This window comes from Marmota monax, unplaced genomic scaffold (genome assembly GCF_021218885.2).
Source record: "Marmota monax isolate L192 unplaced genomic scaffold, Marmota_monax_Labrador192_F-V1.1 WCK01_AAM20220418_F8-fsc00226, whole genome shotgun sequence".
NCBI classification, from domain to species: Eukaryota; Metazoa; Chordata; class Mammalia; order Rodentia; family Sciuridae; genus Marmota; species Marmota monax.
The window spans coordinates 559,821-578,246 of NW_026693142.1; the positions used below are offsets into that span (position 1 = coordinate 559,821).

Consider the following 18,426-nt stretch of genomic DNA (forward strand, 5'->3'; position numbering starts at 1 on the left):
CACCCGACTTCAAACACCTGTGGATGCTCATGGCAGGACACGGGTGCCTACGTGGTTATAATGACAAGTTCGATCGACAGGTGGACAGTACAAAACACGGCTGGGAAGCCGAGGAGGTCAGAACTTCTGGTATCAGGAAAGGCTCATGGAGCAGGAGCATTGGGCCTGGTGGAATCCAAGGGATTTAAAAGATGGGGGGACCTGGAAGGACGTGGAAAGAGGAAACGCAAGAATAGAGTGGCCCACCCCAGGCCAAGGGTCAGCAGGGCTGGTGATGGCCTCTGGGAAGCTTCTGCGGGGGGGTGGGGGGGGGCGGAGACGGAGCCGAGCAGCAGCAGCTGCTGAAACTGGGAAGCACAAGTTTCCCGGAGGGCTGGACACGGGGCGGGAGGGCTGAGGGTGGGCCTGGACAAGCGGTGAAGGGGACGTGCAGAAGGTCACGTGAAGGGCTGGAAGTGTCGGGGAAACACCCAGCATCTTGGGAAGCACTGAGACAAAGCAGGTCTGTCCTGGGTTCTCCAGAGAGGATCAAAAGGAGGGAAAGGGCAAGTTTGGTGGCAGAGGAATAAGTGGCCCTGGGGACAGGAGGTGTCTGTGGTGCCACAAACAGGAAGGCCAGGAGGATCTTGAGAAGACAGCCTCCCCGCCCACAGCCTGGCCATACCAGTGGGCAGAACAGCCAAGCGCAGGGGTAAGCAGGTTGTAAAAAGTGAGCATTGGAAGGATGAACGGACACTGCCTGGCGGGAAGCCAGTTCCATATGGATACAGACACACGAGGGTTCCTTTGTAAGACTACTGCGGGGGAGAGGGAAGGTGGAGGAGAGGAGGAGAGGAAGACGCTGAGTCAGCTGGACTTCTCCCCCTGACCCCTGTGAAGACCGGCTCAGGGGCAGCCTGGGCACCATGCACACAGACGTTCCCGTGGCGCATGCAGACGCCTGTATCGTCACAACACGTGCCAGACACCAGGCTCCGTCCCCTCAGTGCCTGTTTACCCAGGAGGAGATGTGGTGTGCCTCCTTTGTCTGTCCTCGGGAGAGAGCCCAGTGCCCCTGGCCTCCGGCACCAGAGGAGACAGTTGCAGCGGGGGCTGGGCAGGAGCTGGGTGGGGCACAGCAGCCAGCCCCGGTCTGCTGGGTGGGCACGGTGTCCTCCACCCGCCCCTCCCACCGCTGCCCTCAGTCCCTGTTTCCCACACTGTCTCAGCACCTGCTTTGGAGTCTGGGCCATTCTGAGGAATGATTTCCATGACCAGCAGCTGACCCCTCTCTGTAGGGTAGTAGCCATGGCTTCCGTATGAGTCTCCCCCAGTTCTTTTTCAAATGACAGTCTTGCAAAGGGACCTAACAGTGGAGCATTTCCAGCCGGTAGAGAAGAGGTGGTCTGGGGTGGCAGAAGTTTCCCCCCCAGCATTTTATCCCAGAAGTGGTTTCAAACTAATATAACAACAGTGATTCTCTGGTTCCCTTCCTTTGACGTGATGTGACTTTGGATGGATGGATTTTTATCTCTGAGCCTCAGTTTCTTAATTTAAAAGACAAAGCAAGAAAAACTGCTCCAGCAACAAGGGACGTCTTCCTGAAGGTCAATTTAAGGAATGAAGGAAGATGTTTTGTGAATTCTGAAGGCACGGACAACATAAGGACATCTAGTTCATTTTTATCTTGTCTCTCTGGAAGGCCGATTCTGCAGCCGTCTATTCAGGTGAGAGCAGGAAGTCACTCAAGTTAGGAAAAGAGAAGAAACTGCTGCATTCTGCAGGAAGATTTGGAGTGAGTCCACAGAAAGGTCTGGCAGACAGCGGACTAGAAACGCAGGGAAGTCGGAGGCCAGCTGCCAGGTCCAGGCAAAGCCAGGCGTCAGTCCTCAGTGTCTGGCCAAGGAGGGGACAAGGATGTGACATACTTGGGAAGGGGGGAGGGCAGGCTGGTGCATGTTCTTGACATCAGATGGGCAGGGAGTCTCCTGGAGCCCTCCATGGGGTGCCTCCTCGCCACTCACTGATTCCACTCGCTCCAGAAGAACCCAGGCCCACGATGCAGCTGTCAGAACTGGAACATCCAGGTGGAGGCTGGAGGACATGACAGAAATCACCCACGTACTCCTGGCTGCAGAAGATGCTTTTCAGGTGGATATCTGGAAACATCTCTAGGATCACAACTGAAACTTCTGCTGCTCGTCTCTGAAATAGAAGATTTGGACGCATCCTCACTTCAATCCTTTTGCTGCATATGCAAATGTTCTCTTTGCAGTAACCATGAGTGAAATACTGTGTGTGGAGGAGACAGAGGCTTGGACAAACAGGGAGTGGGCGCAAGATAATTGCTGGGCCTCAGAAGAAGACATTGAGGTACCCATTCAAACAGGCTGCAGGTTCAAGAAGGAAGGGACCCCACTTCTACCTTCTTAAATTTAAAAGGGTTTGTGGAAGAGGGGTTATTCCAGGAGGAGAGACGGAGACTGAACCCTAAGGGTTTGCCCATTAGTTTTGCCTTTTGAGTCTGACAACTGTACATCTGTATGCTGACCCTTGCCTACATTGTTGCACTAAACTGTAAGCTGCACCTAGTGGGGAGAAACGCTGTGCAACCATATCTTTCCTGTGATGGTGTGTTGGTTTGTTTTCCATTGCTGTAATGAATTACCCAAGGCTGGGGAGTTTATAAAGAAAAGAGTCATATTGGGCTGGTAGTTCCCGGCTCTGGAGGTCCAGGAGCGTTGCTGCCGCTGCGTTCAGCTCTGGCAGAGGCCTCGTAGCAGGTGCAGTATGTGGTGTGGGGATGTGTGGGCACTAACAGGGGCGCCACAAGAACTGCATTAATCCCATCTGAGGGTGGTGCCCCAATGACCTGGCCACCTCCAACTGAGTGTAACCTCTTAAAGCTCTGCCACCTCTTAATGCCACCACATCAGGGACCCCACTTCCCACATGCTAACCTTGGAGGATACATCCAAACCACATCTAAACCAGAGCACAGGAGAAAACCAAGAACTTTGAGCTTGCATTATGTCTTCCCACTGTTGGCCGGTGCGTTCTGAACACAGCACGTTCACTTTTTGCTCTTTCCATCTTTACCTAGTTACCTGGGGTCCTGTAGGAAACGTTTCCTTTTACATCATCACAGGAGGTTCGAGTTTATGAAAATACTACGGAGCCAACGGGCGGGGTGTGTGGGAACGTGAGCTGAATGTGGCGCTCAGAGCCAGGTGTTTGTGGCCTCCGCCTGAGAAGGAGTAGCCCCTGCACAGGGACTAACTCGCCCACCATCCTTTAGCTTCCACAGCAGGACTTCCAGTTCCCGGACCACCAGCCACGGGGTGGACAGAGACCGGCAGGAACTCCCAAGTGGGGCAAGATGCTGCGTCTTGGGTTAGTGCCCCGGAAAGATGCTGAGGGAACAGGAGATTGAAATCCCAGCTGAGACCGGCTCTGCGAGGGGCCGAGCCTCCTGCAGAACCTTGGCAAGGAGAGAGTGTGCATCTGGCATGTAGGAGGGACATCAGTAATCTTTGTCGTAGCCACAGCTTGTCAGATTCGACATGCTAAGGCTTGAGCTCATGGATCCAAGGTCCAAACAGGGTGGATGCACTGAGAGGCAGTTAGACTTGTGCTCTAGGCAGGGTGGAGAGGTGAGGGCAGGAGTAGCCATGCTCACCTGGGACTTGAGGAATCTTTGCAACTGAGTGGAAGGAAATTGCAGTGGTCACCCGGCTCAACCTCACCACCCCTGGGCTTTCCTGGTTGCACCAGCAAATGGCTTTTGTGCTTTTGTTAACAGGGTCAATAAGCCTCTATGGCAGTGAATAGTTTTAGTAGATGGTTGCCCTAGCCTGTCTCCTTGATGTGTGCATGTCACCAATCCTGTTTCCCTGAGAGAAAACCGGAACGCTAACTCTCGGTGCCCTCAGACCTTGATGGTGTCTCCCCTGGTCCCTTGGTCTTCTCTTCTCTGGATGGTCCACCTCCACTGGCTCATTTCCAGACTTCAGTCAATCTGGCCATCTTCTCTAGATGATTTCAGCTTATTGACCTCATTCCTAGAAACAGTGGCACCCCCACTGGGCCCATTCCCCAGATGTGGTGGAGAAGGCTGCTTTCCAGAAGGACCACAGGACCAGGTCAGCGCTGGCTCCAAGGAAGAAACCTCATGGTGGGAGGGCACGTGGAGCACGCCGTCCAGTCACGGCAGCTGGGAAGCAAGGAGAAAAGGATGCGGGAAAGACGGAGCCCCCAAAAGGCCAACCCGCTAGCCCAGCCCCACCTGCCTGACTTACCACCCAGTGGTCCATTCAAAATACTACTCCACCAAATGGATTAACCCACTGGAAAAATGAAATCCCTCACGACACGATCATTTCTTAAAACCCACCTCTAACCCTTGCTGCACTGGGGACCATGCTTCAACACATGGGGCCTGTCCAGATCCGAGTGATAACAGAGTTAGAGAGGAACTAACCAGGAACCGGTGACACGGCAGGCTTTTCAGGCGAAGTGTCACTGTAATTGAAAGAGAAGCTAAAGGGGAGTGTGTCCAAGGATTTTTTTTTTAATGATTTGAGTTAATATTCCCCAGATTTGGGAGAGGGAATGGTGGACAGGGTTGGTTGAGGAGTCTTCACAGAGCAGAAGAGGCTGACCTTCAGCAAGAAGCAGAGGGCTGGGACCCAGACTTCAAGGTTCATCTAGGGAAGGGGAAAGGTCTGCTCTTTCTCTGGAGGCCAAGAGGAGGAATTTGAATGAAGGCACCTTCCCCAGGGATGAGGAGCGGCTAATGGATTTGGGAAGGACTCCAGAAGAATTGCACTCTTTGGGGTCAGCTGAATCGGAGTGAGGGAAGGAAGGGGCAGAGAATGGAGTCATGGATAACTGAATCTCCAACTCACTTTACTGAGTGGACAGTGGAGCCACAGCTGAGGTAGGAATTATCACAGGAGATCAAGGCTGGGCCGGGGGGTGCTGTGCAAGTCGATTCTGGAGCATATTGAGTTTCTGGTGCCTGTGAGTCAAGGACCAAGCTGGCCAGAGCCATCGCCCACAGAAACTCCAGCCATACGTGTGTCCTTCTGTCCTGCCAGGTCTCGCCGACTGTGCGTAATGGTCTCTGATGACCACAGTGTCCTTGTTAGTTCTGTGCTGTGTTTAGTTAAACCTGGTGTCTGTGTCCCTGATCTAATCACAAGCCAAGTAGCCACAAGACGCCTGCGAGCTTGTGGCTGTCCTTCAAACCATGCAAGTGATGAAAATAGACAGGATATGCAAATCGGCCTCCAGGTCCATACAAGACCTTACCTCAGGCTACCGGATTAGCTACCTTTGCCCACTAATGTCCCCTAGGATTTGCTGATTTGAAAAATCTGACCATCCCAGCCTGTGTCTCTGTGCTGATTCTTGCTTTCTGTCTTTCAGATATACCAGCACTCCTACACTGGATATTATGTCCTCAGCAAACTTCCTCACGGGTAAGACGGTGCTTTCGTTTTCTTCTACTTAGAGATCTACTCAACCCTGAGAGCAGGAAATGGGCTCCCTGACCTCTGCAGGGAAGGGTCCTTGTGTTGCTGAATCTGGCTCCTTCCTCATTCATGGCTAGAAGGGCACTGGTGTCTGGGGAGGGTCACTTGGGTCCAGCTGCTGGCCCATTTGTGAAGCCACTCTGCCCACTTCCTGCTCTGGTTCCTGCAGCCTCAAGGCTCTGAAGAGTGAGATTCCCCCTGCCTCACCATGAGGCACAGCCCGTGGTTGGCTTAGGATGCCCAGGAGGCTCCCGGTCACAGCCACACTAGTGCCTTGAAGCTCCCAGTGCACCCTGTGGCCTCACAGACATGCAGGACAGTCCATGAGGAGTGAGGAGCCCTATGCCTTCAGCTGTGCCTTGTCCCAGGCAGCCGTAGCCACAGGTTGGAAGAGCTGGCTGCTCAGCTGCCCCCTGGGCACGTCAGTGCATGCATGGTGGAGGGTCTTTCCGGTATTGCGTTCCCAGAAATGAGGTCTCAGTGCCCGCTTCTGACTGGGCCACCCGTCTTCATGCTGCTTCTGCCTTGTAAGGCACTGTTTGGCTCCTGGGTGTCTCGAAAATGCATGATTCAGAGCCCCAGAGTATATGTGGGAAGGCAGGACGGGAGGGCAGGACAGGAGGGCAGGATGGCAGGGTAGGATGGTAGGGCAGGATGGGAGGGCAGGACAGGGAGGCAAGACCGGAGGGCAAGAAGGGGGGCAAGATGGGAGGGCAGAACAGGGAGGCAGGATGGGAGGGCAGGACTGGGAGGCAGGACGGGAGGGCAGGACTGGGAGGCAGGACGGGAGGGCAGGACTGGGAGGCAGGATGGGAGGGCAGGACTGGGAGGCAGGACAGGGAGACAGGACGAGTCGGCAGGACGGGAGGGCAGGCGTGACGTTTCAGTGTCCAGCCGTGGGCACACAGACCCACACAGCGTCTCCAGGCCTGTCTGGTAGCCTTACCCTTGGACCCCGAGGGTGGTGAGGGCTGGCTGGCATCTGGCGAGGCCACGGTGGGGTCAGCGCAGAGGCTCACCAGCAGGCGACGTCCGGAGGTTCTCACACTCTCATTCTCTCCCAGCTCCTCTCCTCTCCCTTCCCGCCCTCCACCTCTCCTCGTCCCTCCTGAGTCTCTTGTCCTCCCTGAACTTCCTGTTCCCCACCCCTTCCCTTCATCTACCCTCCCTGCTCCGTCGTCGTAGCACTTAGAAAAGGCCAGGTGCTCAGGAGGAGCTTAAAGAAAACAGCGGGGTCACCGCCGCGTCAGGGGGCTCCTGTGGATACTTAGGTAGCGCCATCCTGATTTTCCCAGAGCTGCGACCACGGCAGGAGCTGCTCTAAAGCATCGTCCCTGAGGGCAGCACCTACCTCAGCTGCATCTGCTTTCCACCCAGCGTAGGTGGCACTGGGCGTGTCCTCGGAAGACAAAGTGGAGAAAAATATTTTGTTTGGACTTCAGACAAAGAAGAGGTGCATGCATGGAGATAGGCAGCAAACTGTGATTGACAGATGCTGTCCAATAATTCAAAAAATTAAGCCAAAGACCGCTGGGGCTGGGGCTGGGGCTCAGTGCTACAGAGCTTGCCTTGCATATGTGAAGCCCCGGGTTTGAGCCTCAGCATCATTATTATAAACTAATAATAATGTATGTATGTTGTTGTTATTATTGTTACTATACCAAAGAAACTGAAGATGGCCTTCCCTCGTAAAAATAGTGTCTCCATAGGAACCTTTCATCAGAAACATATTTCAAGTAGAAACTCGCATGTTCTTCAGTAAAAAGAAATTATTCTATTCCTTTTCAAGCAGATATATGTCTTCAATGGTCATGGCAGGCAGGAATATAATTATGCATTGAGATTTATCTACTGCTGGGAACAATAGAATTTGTTATAGATGATGGATCTTTCATCTCATCTTACATAAATTTGTGAGACACAGAACTCTAAAAGCAGTTTATTTCTAATGCATTGTGTGAGTATTTTACTGCACCAGTCGGAATTTAGCAGGAACAGAGTCTAAGAACTTGGCACAAGAGTTTGCCAAACAAGCTGGCAGGCTCAACAAGTGAAGCTCACTTTGCACTCTCAGAGCCCTGGAGGCTTGCTCAGTCCCCTTCCTAGACGGTGCCAAGGAGTAATGAGCTGCTTTTGGCATCTTAAAAACAACGAGAGTAACAAACCATCATCATTAATGGCTGTGCTTTGTGCACCTTTCCCCTGTGCAACAACCTTCCAAGAAAATTTCTCCTATTGCCATTTTAAGTGAGAGCTCAGAGAAATTAAGTCACGTGCCCAGAATCTCACAGCCCACATACAGAAGAGCCAGATCCCGATGCAGGGCAGGCTGACGCCAAACCCCTGCTATTAAAGTGACCCCTTGGGTTAATTCAAATTAAGATCAGACTTAATGATGTGGAGAATATGCATTATAGCTACAAAGGTCCGGCTTTAGTGAAGCGCTGGTTTATTTCTTCCTGAGCATTCTTGTACGATTGGAAGAGACGGCAGACGGATTGCTCCATGTATACCCTCTGGTGGGCATTGAAGTCAGCGTCCCTTCCTGCCACCACTTTACCCACAAATGTCACCAAAATGGCACTGCTATGTCTCCCTGCCCTCGTCTTTATCGTAAGACCAGTGATGGGCTATTCATCAACTGATTATTTTGAGTGTTGTCCAACTCCTGTTTGAATCAGAACCGCCCTGTACACTTTCCCAGGTGGCAGAAGAACAACTCTGGGACCTACAGCTTATGCTGTGGGTGGGTTTCAGAGAGAGGAGAGCGCATTTATCTGGTAAAAATCAATATATCACTATTAAAATTTGCAAATTTACATTATTCATATACAAAAGCCTAAGAGTCTTCCTGACAATCCTGAAGACGGACATTGGCACCCCTTCTACCAATGCCCCTGCCTGTCCTTCCATAGCTCCTTCCCCACAGCTAGAACCTCAGACTTCCCACCAGTCACACATATGTGTTAGATAATTCTTCAGCGTCCTCTTCCTGCCTTCTTTTTTGCAAGTGATGAAGGAGAATCTGGAGAGGGCGCCCCTCTGTCCTACTCCTGTGTTCCTCTGTCACATGCGCTAGCTGCTGTCCTTCTGTGGTTTTGACCTTGAGGGTGGGGATAAGTGTGCCCCTGATGGCTGGAGCACTAGGCGCCTGCTCTGTATTTCTTCAAGACCATTTACCTGAAGGCGGATTCACTAGACTTGCACACACCAAGTTTCCAAGAAGTATATTCTTAAAGAACATGCATCTTTTATGCAAATTTGTTTACATAAATGGATTAAAGCTGCTTATTTTTAATCATAGAGCATTTCACCAAGTGTTTATATCGTTATCTCAACAAAATACATCCATCTTGCACAGTAGAGATTCTAGCCAGCTAAATGTTCTCTGTTATGAGTCTCCTATGTGTTTCAGACAAGATTGTTTTGTAGATTGGCTGCCTTGTGACATTTTTCTGGCACAACATTTTTTTTAATTAGTTTCGCCTTTGGCTCAAGTACTTTTAAAAAAATGTACGCGTGTGTGCATGTGCTCAAGTTATACAATCTCATATCTATTCTATTGTTCTGAAAATCATAAAGAGTAGAGAAAATCAACGCCTTTTATAACAGAAATCCATTTTTAAGAAAAATTAGACTTGTCCTTTCATTTGGGGGGTCTGGCAAACTCAGAGGAATCACGAGGGGGATTGGCAGGTGTTGTTTTACGGAGGTCCTTCTGCCTGGAGTTGCACCCTTAACTATACAGACTGGGGTGCAGAGGGATCCCCACTGTTTAGGAAGCACATGTACCAGTGCCCAGTGCCTCACGTAGCAGTGTGACGTGGGCATCCAGGACTGTAGCCCTGCAGTCTCAGAGCCCTGAACGCACATGCCCTCTCCGCCCCCAACTGCAGCTGTGTGCCCTAGAGAGCTGTTCTGCTTCCACAGTTGTTAGTTTCCATACTTTTAAAAAGATGATAGTAGCAGCGCCCACCTCCCAGGCTGCTTGTGACAACTCAGGGGATGATACACGTGAAATGCAGAGAGGAGAGTTTGCTTTTGGTGAGCTCTTCATTCTTAATATTGTAGTATGTACCTGATATATATTTATAGTCTTGTAATTAAATATTATCAGACTACTTCCTAGCCAGCCCAAATCCCCACTGTACAAGGACAGCTGTAATATGCCTCTATAATAATGAAATTTTCTCTAATTATTTTTCTAAAGCAGGGCTTGTTCCATGACACTTGAGTAATTCTGCAGCCCATGTAATTTTAATTTTCCTCTTAGAAGAGGTATTTGTAGTCTCATCTATGTACAGTTCTAAATGCTCAATGAATTATTTTTTATCTCGTCTTGTTCTGACCTAGTGCAGTTAATTTTTAGCCATTCTTGTTTAGCCCCCACTGGAAGCAGTAAAGTCACTGTGAGCCAGCAAGCTTTACTGAAAGACTGTATCAAGCCGCGGAAACTTGGTTGCTATTGTTAAGAAGTTCGAATTCTTACAAAAAGGAAAGACACAGAATTGCATAGCAACATACAGTAAGGTACACCCAGTGGGTGTTTTAAATCTGTGAAGGAAAAAAGCAAGGGTCTGGGCACCCTGATCTCAGGAACAGCCTCACGAGGGAGGAGCGGGGCCTGGCAACGGGTTGATTCGTTGGTTTGTTCTCGTGGTCAGAGACAGGAAGGAGCAGCTCTAGGCTGGGGAGGGCACACGTGCAGCTTGACCTTCGCGATGCGCCAGTGCTCTGGGATGCAGGAGGTGCTAGGCAGGCTGCAGCTGCTGTGTGCCTGGGACACCACAGCGTAGAGGTGAGGTTGAGGGAGTTTTAGGGTGTGCCTGGAGTGCAGGCAACCTCAGCACCACCCGGTGTGGTTGGCTTTTACAATGAGAACATGGCAAAGGTTTTGAGTAGAAGGGAGGAGACATGGTGGATGGCATGCTGGGTGCTGGCGCAGAGTAGCCTGAAGGGAGGTGAGAGGTCTATATTCAGTGAGGGGGTCTGGGGAGGGATCATGCAGGTGTGGACGGCGTGAGAGCCCAGCCAGTGCGGAAGCCACGTGGAATGTGATTACGGGAGGCTGGAGTTCTCTTAGAAGATGGAGACAGGTTTTGCGTCTGCTTCCGTGCCCCTCTAATTAAACCTGTATCATGTTGTGAGTTGAGTCTGGTGCATGAGAAGACCCCGGGGTGCATTCAGGAGGGCAGCAGTAAAATCCTCAGCTCCAGCACCGTTGTCCCCACAGCTTAGCACGTTGCCTTTCTGAGTTTTCCTATCAGGTGTGCGAGTCCCTGGGCATGGTGCTGGGCACGTGCAGACCGGCTTGGCTCTGCAGAGCACCAGCCTTCACAGCTGCCAGGGGTCGCCTGCTTGAGCTGTTTCTGTACCGTGGGACAATTCCACTGTGAGAGGAAGAGGCCATCTTAGCATGGGTCTTGACATTTCTGCTCTAGCCTCAGGGGCCAGAGTCCCACTGCATTTGGCATCCATGGTTTTCAGAACTGTGGACAGCTCCTAGCTCTCTCTAAGACCTGGACTTGCTCTTCTCTGCTTCTCTCTCCCCCTCCGCCGCTGTCTTCCTCCCCTTCTTCCCTCCAGTTGAAATCCAACCTCTTGGCAAGCATTACCAGAAACCATGGCTCTGCAGTCAAATGGACCTGGGTACAAATCCCCGTTAGCCTCTCTGCCTGGGCAGCCACTCACCTCCCTGGACACGATCACTCTGTGTACAAATCCTTGCTGTGTAGGACTCTGTGAAGGTCTTGTACAGTGTGGCGCTACTGAGGTGTGAGTCTGAGCACCTTGTGGGTGCACAGAAAGTCTACAGGCTCCATTCCTGGCGGGCACCAAGACCTTCCACCATGTGGCCAGATCTAATTAATCAGCCTTCCTCAAGGTTTCCCGACCCTTGGGATAGAACACAAATTTCAGCCTCACTGCTAACTCTGATCAATCCACAGTGGCTCCCTGGAGCAGGTGTGAGTTGGATGGAGTCTCCGTGGCTCCACGGGAAAGAAGGCCATACCAGGGAGCTGCTTGTGGTGATCGCGGGGTGCAGACGTTTGCCCCCCCCCCCGCCCTCTCAGGGTGCCTCATTTCACACTCCCACACACATCGGCACATCAACGGGTGCAACAAGAATCTCTGGCTCACTGTGTGCCTTGTCCAAGTCCTTCTGATCCTCAGGAACGACTTTGAAAGCTGCTGCTCTTCAGGTCCTCCACCCAGACCTGAGTTCCCAGAGGAGACTTGGCTTCCCACGCCACGCGGTCCTTGCTCCTTGTCTTACCTTGCTGCTGCCCCTCCTGCAGGGAGGTTGTCTCAGGAGGTCCAGGAGTGTGTGCAGTGGCCTTTCCCCGACGGCTCCTCTCCTTCATTCCTTGGACGGTGCCCGCTGCACCCGCGGCTGTGGCACAGGCGGCACCTACGTGGAAGCTGCCCCAGCAGGTCCTGCTCTTTCCTGCTTAAGTCCCAAGTGGAGCCTGTCACTGGTGAGACCCACCAGCTCCCTGCCCGGGGCCTGTTTCCACTGTGCTTTCCAGTGGGGTCGTCCCCTGTCCTTGGGGACTTCCTTAGCCCATCCGACTGGGGCTGTGAAAACATGCCTGGCTCGTCACCCTTCCAGGCTCTGGGTAGCCTTCCCGGTATGTTCATGTCTCCCTTCCCTGACCCGGAGGGGCTCATGAATGCTGGTTGTCTGTTGGAGGAAGTGAAGCAGGTAGCTAAACAACATGGATCAGCAGGAGGGGTGAGCCTGGACACACCCCAACTGAGTGAAGAAGACCGAGGAGGCCAGTGTCCTGAGCCACCTGGGGCTGTGGTGTGGACTGGTCAGCGGGGCCACTCCTCCTTGCCTCTGCCTTGCTGAGTGACACCAGGGCTGCAGTTGTCTTTGGAACAGCCACTGCTGAGAATTCTCCAGAAACATTCATTTCCTGGTCATCTCAGCGGGCGCAGAAGTAGTGCTGGATCTAGGATTAACAGAGCTCTGGACTATTTCAATGATGCCGAGAGGCTGAATTTGGCCCCTGCCTGAATGGGAAATGACTTGCTCGTGCTGAGAGTGGAACCTGAGGGCCTTCCCAAAGCCTGACAGGCCAAAGCAGCTGGGAGGGAGGTCACCCAGACCCCGCCCCGCTCAGCCCACCTACGTCTGCCTCTGTGAACTCCCTGCTTCCGTGGCACCTTGACTCTTCAGCCCACCTGTCACCTGGCTTTCCCTTCTATAAATCACAGCGCTCCTCAGTCTGGCTGCTTCTCCCACTTTGATCAGACTGCACGGCTCACTTGCCCTTTCCATCTTTCACCTATTCCTCTGTCGGCGGGTAGCCAATCCAGCCAGGGGGAGCCGGGCAGCGTCCCTGGGCCAGGCTGCCAGAGGCCGAGCTCAGTCCAGGCGCTGCCGTGCCAAGGTCACACTGTGGAGATGAGGCAGCTGCTCCTCGGGGCCTTCGCCTTCCCCATAAAGGGGCGCATCTCCCCCTTTCCCGGGCCTGCCCACATTCACATTTCCCAGGGCTCCACCTAGTGGACGCAGCCATTAGGTGGACCGTTTGGATTCCTGCCTCTTGGGGACCTGTGCTGCCGGCAGACATGCAGGTTCCAAGCCCTCTGTCTAACGCTTCCCGTGCCTTTGCTTTGCTTTGTTGTTCTTTTCCCATCCAGCGGCTGCTTTGCTGCCTGGAGGAATCACAGGCCAATTCTAAGTCATGAAAACTTAGAGGCATATCAGAGACCAGGCAGGAGAGCCGCCAGCTTCCCGGGGGGGGGGTAGCTGCTCTCCCCACAGAGCTCCGTGAGGAGCATGCTCAGTGCTCAGGCTGCACCCTGGACAGCCCAGCCAGGTGAAGATGCTGTGCCCTCGTTCCGGGGACAGAGCAGGTGGCACCCAGAGTGCTCCAGGCACAGGTTGGATGGTGACAAGACCCTCGCTAGCCCTTCCTGTCTGGTGGAGGGCAGGAGGGGGCTGCAAAGACGGAGAAGGGCCTGTCCTCTAGACAGGGGGTGGTAAGCTGGTGAGAGAAGACGTGTGGAGCGTGCGGCTTGCGGTTTACCTACAACAGTCCACACTTTGAAATGTGCAGCTCAGTCGATTTGGGCCCCATCTCCCCCGATGCCACGCCCCTCCACCCCCGAGGCTCTCCTGGTGCCTCTGCCATGTCCCTTTGCCTTTCTAGAATGTGCTATCAATGGAGCATCACAGGGCGGGTTCTGCATCTGGCTTCTTCATGAGACACTGACTTTCACAGTCACCCTGTTGCCGTGAGGGTCTGGAGTTCTTTTTGTCGCTGTTGAGGAGTGTTCTGTTGCGCGGATACATAAGGTGTCCCTTCACCCAACACTTGCTTGGCATTTGGGCTGTTCCCCGCTGGGGGCCCTGAAGCATGATCGTGGTGAGTGTCTGCAGTGGACACGTCTTTCCTTCTCCTGGATAAATGTGGACCTATGTCTTCCCTTCCCTTCTACCTGGAAGTAGAAGTGTTGTCATACAGTAAATGTGCTTAATGACAAATGCTGTCCCACGTAGCTGCACCACTCAGGAACCTCCTTGACCAGTTTCAAACAGTCCATGCCACAGAGTTGTTTCCAGGCCTCTGTCCTCCATGTGGTGACCGCATGGCTGGGCAGTTTGTGTGCCCTGGGATGTGCTTCTGGGGGAGATGCCTCGGGATTGTCCCCCAACACCAGCCTATGGCTTCCTTTCTCCACCTGGCCTCTGGGGCCTCAAGGGCGAGTTCCAATCTGCAGACTCCCCTGTCTTTTGTCCCCACAAATGACCTGTGCAGCACACCGTGAATGACAGACCGGAGCTGGAGAAGTCAGCAGCGAGGCCACGGGGAAGCAAGAGCCAGGAAGTGGAGGGCCTCCCCGTGGAATGGCTCAGAGCCGCTGCACTTGGATGGGCTAGAGGCCTAGGCAGCAGGAAGCAGTCTTTGGACATCAGGGTCTGCAGCTCAGGCTGGCTACAGTCAGGAAGCAGCCATTCTTGGAGGGGCATGATAATTTTTTCTGACTTCTTCATCCAACTTTCCTTATATCTTCACCACCATGAAAGAGATGGTAGGTGCTGCTGGGCCTCCCTGGGAGGCCAGTGGCTTGCACAGTGCAGGGTCCCAGCTGCATATTGAACCAACAGGTACCTCTACAGACACCTGCTGTGGAAGCTCAGGAGCGGACAGCTATGCCTGTCCTCACGGAGAAGGCCTACTTCCCGGACAAGGGCAGAAAACCCAGGGCTCCCTTGAGGGGATGATGGCAGAGTTGCCAGGGTGTCAGTCACACAGGAGCAGCATTGGCCTGCAGGTGCCGCCGTGTCCAGAGCCCTTGGATCAGAAGAGGCCAGAGTCTTGTCCAGACGAGGGATGTGTTTAACCCTGTATGTCTTTTCTACATCACAAAAGGAAGCCGGCACACACCTGCCCAGGGGGATGGAGGGGACAGAAGTTCTGGGAGTTAACCTTTTTATAAACACAGGGTTTAGACAGCCAAGTTCCCATTGACTAATATGAAGGTCAGGTACTTCCTAACTCATGTTCATCACATTGTTGCCCTAGGGCAAACTTTTGTGGACCTTTTAAAATGCTTGTAGGAGCTCTGAGGACCCTGAAGCATACACACTGACAGCTTCCTAAGTACCTGTGCTATACTAGGTACTAGTACTGCACTAATTACTAGTTCTGCACAAGGCACTAATATTACCCTAATTCCCATGCTGTAATAGATACTAGTATTACACTACATACTGTCATCATACCAGGTCCTAATACTGGTAGGTATCAGCAGAGCACTAGGTATCTGTACTCTACTGGGTACTAATACTACACTAAGTACCAGTAATGCACTGGGTATTAGTACCACACTACATACCAGCATTGCACACAGCCAGCAATGTATCAAGTACTAGTACTGTACTAGATACCTATACTACATAAGATAATAGTACTGCACTAAACACCAGTATTGCACTAAGTATTAGTAGTGCACTAAGCATCACCATTGCATTAGGTATAAGCAGTATACTAGACACCAGTATTATACAAGGTGTCAGTATTGCACAAGGCACTAATACTGTACTAGATACTAGTATCTCACTAGGTACCAGTATTACACAAGGTACCTTCATTGCACTAGGCTCCAGTATTGCACTAGGTGTTAGTACAGTACTAGGCATCAATATTGCATTTGGTATCTATTCTGTACTAAGCACCAGTACTACACTAGTTACCAGTACTGAACTAGGTAATAGCATTGCACAAGATACTAGTATTACACTTAGTATCAGTATTGTAAGAGATCCCAGCATTGCACTTATCATAAGTACTATGCTATGTAATAGTATTGTACTAGGTACAAGTACTGTCCTTGGTAATCATATCTACTAGGTAGTTGTACTACACTAGTTACTTGTACTGCACTAGATACTAATATTCCACTAGCTGCCAGTCTTGCATTAGGCTTCATATTACACCAAGTACTTTACTGCATTGGGCACTAGACACCAATATTATACTAGGTACTAGTACTGCACTAGGCCCCATTATTGTACTAGGTGCCAGTTTTGCCTTAGGCTTCGGATTGCAGTAAGTACCTGTATTTCACTAGATTCTGTATTATACTAAGTACCAGTACTACCCTAGGTACTGTGGATCACTGGGAAAAAAAGAAAACCCTTCTGATTCTCCAGGATCCCCAGCCCTTTTTGTGTAGTTTATGTGGTTTGAGCCCCTTCTGAATGGTCTGTGTGGTTGGCGAGACCACACTCACCCTGTTAGATGGGCAGCGCCTTGTCCTGGGGTCACTAGGTGCAGGTTTGAACCTGCATTGTCAACGCATGTGAGAGTTCTGCTCTTTTTTTCTGGAGTTCGCTCCCCAGTACCACTGTCCCCTCCAACTGGCCACACTTAAGCTGCACGGTGTTGGCTGTTAGTGATTGGAGCATCACCCGGAGCTGGGGCCAAGTGAGTCGGACGCCATCTCCGCCTACCACAGGGGCCTCATTGTGTCAGCGCGCGCCCAAATTGGCACAGCTGCGGAAGGCTCCTGTCTGTAAGGACTGAGCCTTTACTCCAAATTGCTTCAGTGACATTAATCATCTCAGCATGATTCCAGGTCCAGCCTTCACAATTTACAGATGGGCTGCTGGAGGAAAGGGACCAGGTGACTAACTCTGGCCATGGAGGAGACCCCGGGCCAGCATTGCCTTCCCAGCTCCCTGCAGCTGCAGCTGCCAGCCCTCAGCCCAGGGCACCCTCATGCACCCTCAGGTAACAAGACCGTCTCAGGCCCTTTTCTTCTAACAAGGTCCCAATTAGGTAAGATCAACAGAAAGGCCTCAGCAGGCCAGAGCCGGAGGAGGAAGAGGCTGTCAGCGAGCAGGACGCCATCTTGAGAGGCAGTGGAATCTTGCAGCACTACGGTTTCTCTGCAGCTGCCAGCACGCCAGCCGGTGCCAGGACCCAGGACAGGATGTGGGGAGGAGGACGTGGTCGCAGAGCAGCCCTGCCCCGGTCCTGCTGGCTGCCTGGTGGCTGGCAGCGTCGCTCTGGGCTGTCTCCTGGGCTGTGAGCTCCGTTCTGGTCTCTGTTTCTTCATCCCCTACCTGAGCTGCAGAGCTCCGGGGTGGACTGGCTTCTCTCTACTTTTCTTCAGTCCCATTCGTCATCCCTGAGTTCAGGCCTTGTTTTTTTTGTTTTTTGTTTTTTTTTTTTCCGATATGCACAGTTAAGTTGAAATTTTTAAAATGATTCCTTGAAGGGCCTCATGATTGTCCTCGGGAAAACAGACACAGCTCTTGATGAGGTGGGATGTCGTCAGGGCCACGTCCAGAGCCAGGAGCGCCTTCCTGCGCCTGTAGCTGCCCTCAGGTTTGGCCGGGCGAGTGCCCTGCATCCCCAGCTCCTGCTGAGAGCCAGGGCCACCCTGTGGTCAGAGCACCCCTGAGCCCTAGGGGCTGCTCTTCAGCTGGCCCAGGGTGCAGCCTCGCGTGTTTCCACACTGCTTGTGTTTCCGCACCTGGAGTTCAGGGTGTGAGCACATTCCCCTGGCATCCAGCTGACGTCTGCAGACTGGCCATGGGCAAATTGGTCAAGAGTGTGAAGGGAGGGGCTGAAAGCAGTGACCACTCCCCTGGGAGAGGCAGCCATCCTTCTCAGGGAGCAGCACCGCCCGCCACACACCACTGCCAGGCTCCAAGCCCTCTGCCCCTGACACACGGGGGGATCCTCTGAGTCCTGGGAGGAGAGGAGCAGACCCACCCATGGCCACTCACCACCAGGAGACCTGTGGCACCCTTGCAGAGGAGCCCATCCAGGGCAGGGGTGGACCCCTGTCCATCCACCTGGTTCCTGAGGTGGCAGGTGCCCCAGTGCCTTGAAGGAGGCAGGGCAGGGACAGTGGAGGAGCTAGAACAGCGAATCACAAGCACCCCCACCCCCCACCCCCTGTGCCCAGCAGCAGCAGCAGCAGCAGCCGCAAAGCAGCGACACTTGCAGGCTGATTCCAGGATCCAGGTGCTGTGCTGAGCAGTCAGACTCTCATTTAATCCTCGCAAGAGCCGACGAGGAGTGACCCTGCCCCACAGAGACGCAAACAGAGGTTCAGGGAGGTTAAGTGATTTGTCCAGAGCTTGTGAACGGCCACTGTGGGGACTCAGCCCACGTGAGTCAAGAAAGGCCACAGGACTCCTCTCAGAGAGTCAGAGGGGCACGGGCAGCTCCAGTGCTTTTTCGCCCGCGGGGAGGTTCTGCTGCTGGCCGCGCTGACCGGTGTACTCTGAGAAAGCAGGCCTGGGAGGGGGCACCAAGGAGAGAGGGCTGGGAGGCAGAGCCTGACCCTGAGTCCCAGACTTGTGCAGCCCCCTCCCTGGCCCTGCACCTACCCTTCCTCTCCCTCCTCTCTCACTCCGCCTTCCTCCTCCTGACTC

General features: G+C 52.9%; 1 protein-coding gene across 4 annotated transcripts in view; it reads left to right on the top strand.

Annotated features, from left to right (window-relative positions):
* Dpp6 (dipeptidyl peptidase like 6) overlaps positions 1–18,426 on the top strand; it is a 734,784-nt gene that overhangs the window by 553,267 nt on the left and 163,091 nt on the right. For all 4 annotated transcript variants that reach the window (XM_046455142.2, XM_046455141.2, XM_046455143.2 and 1 more), the window contains exon 6: positions 5,410–5,462. In XM_046455142.2, coding sequence (XP_046311098.1) covers positions 5,410–5,462 — 53 coding nt within the window. The remainder of the gene's footprint in view (positions 1–5,409; positions 5,463–18,426) is intronic.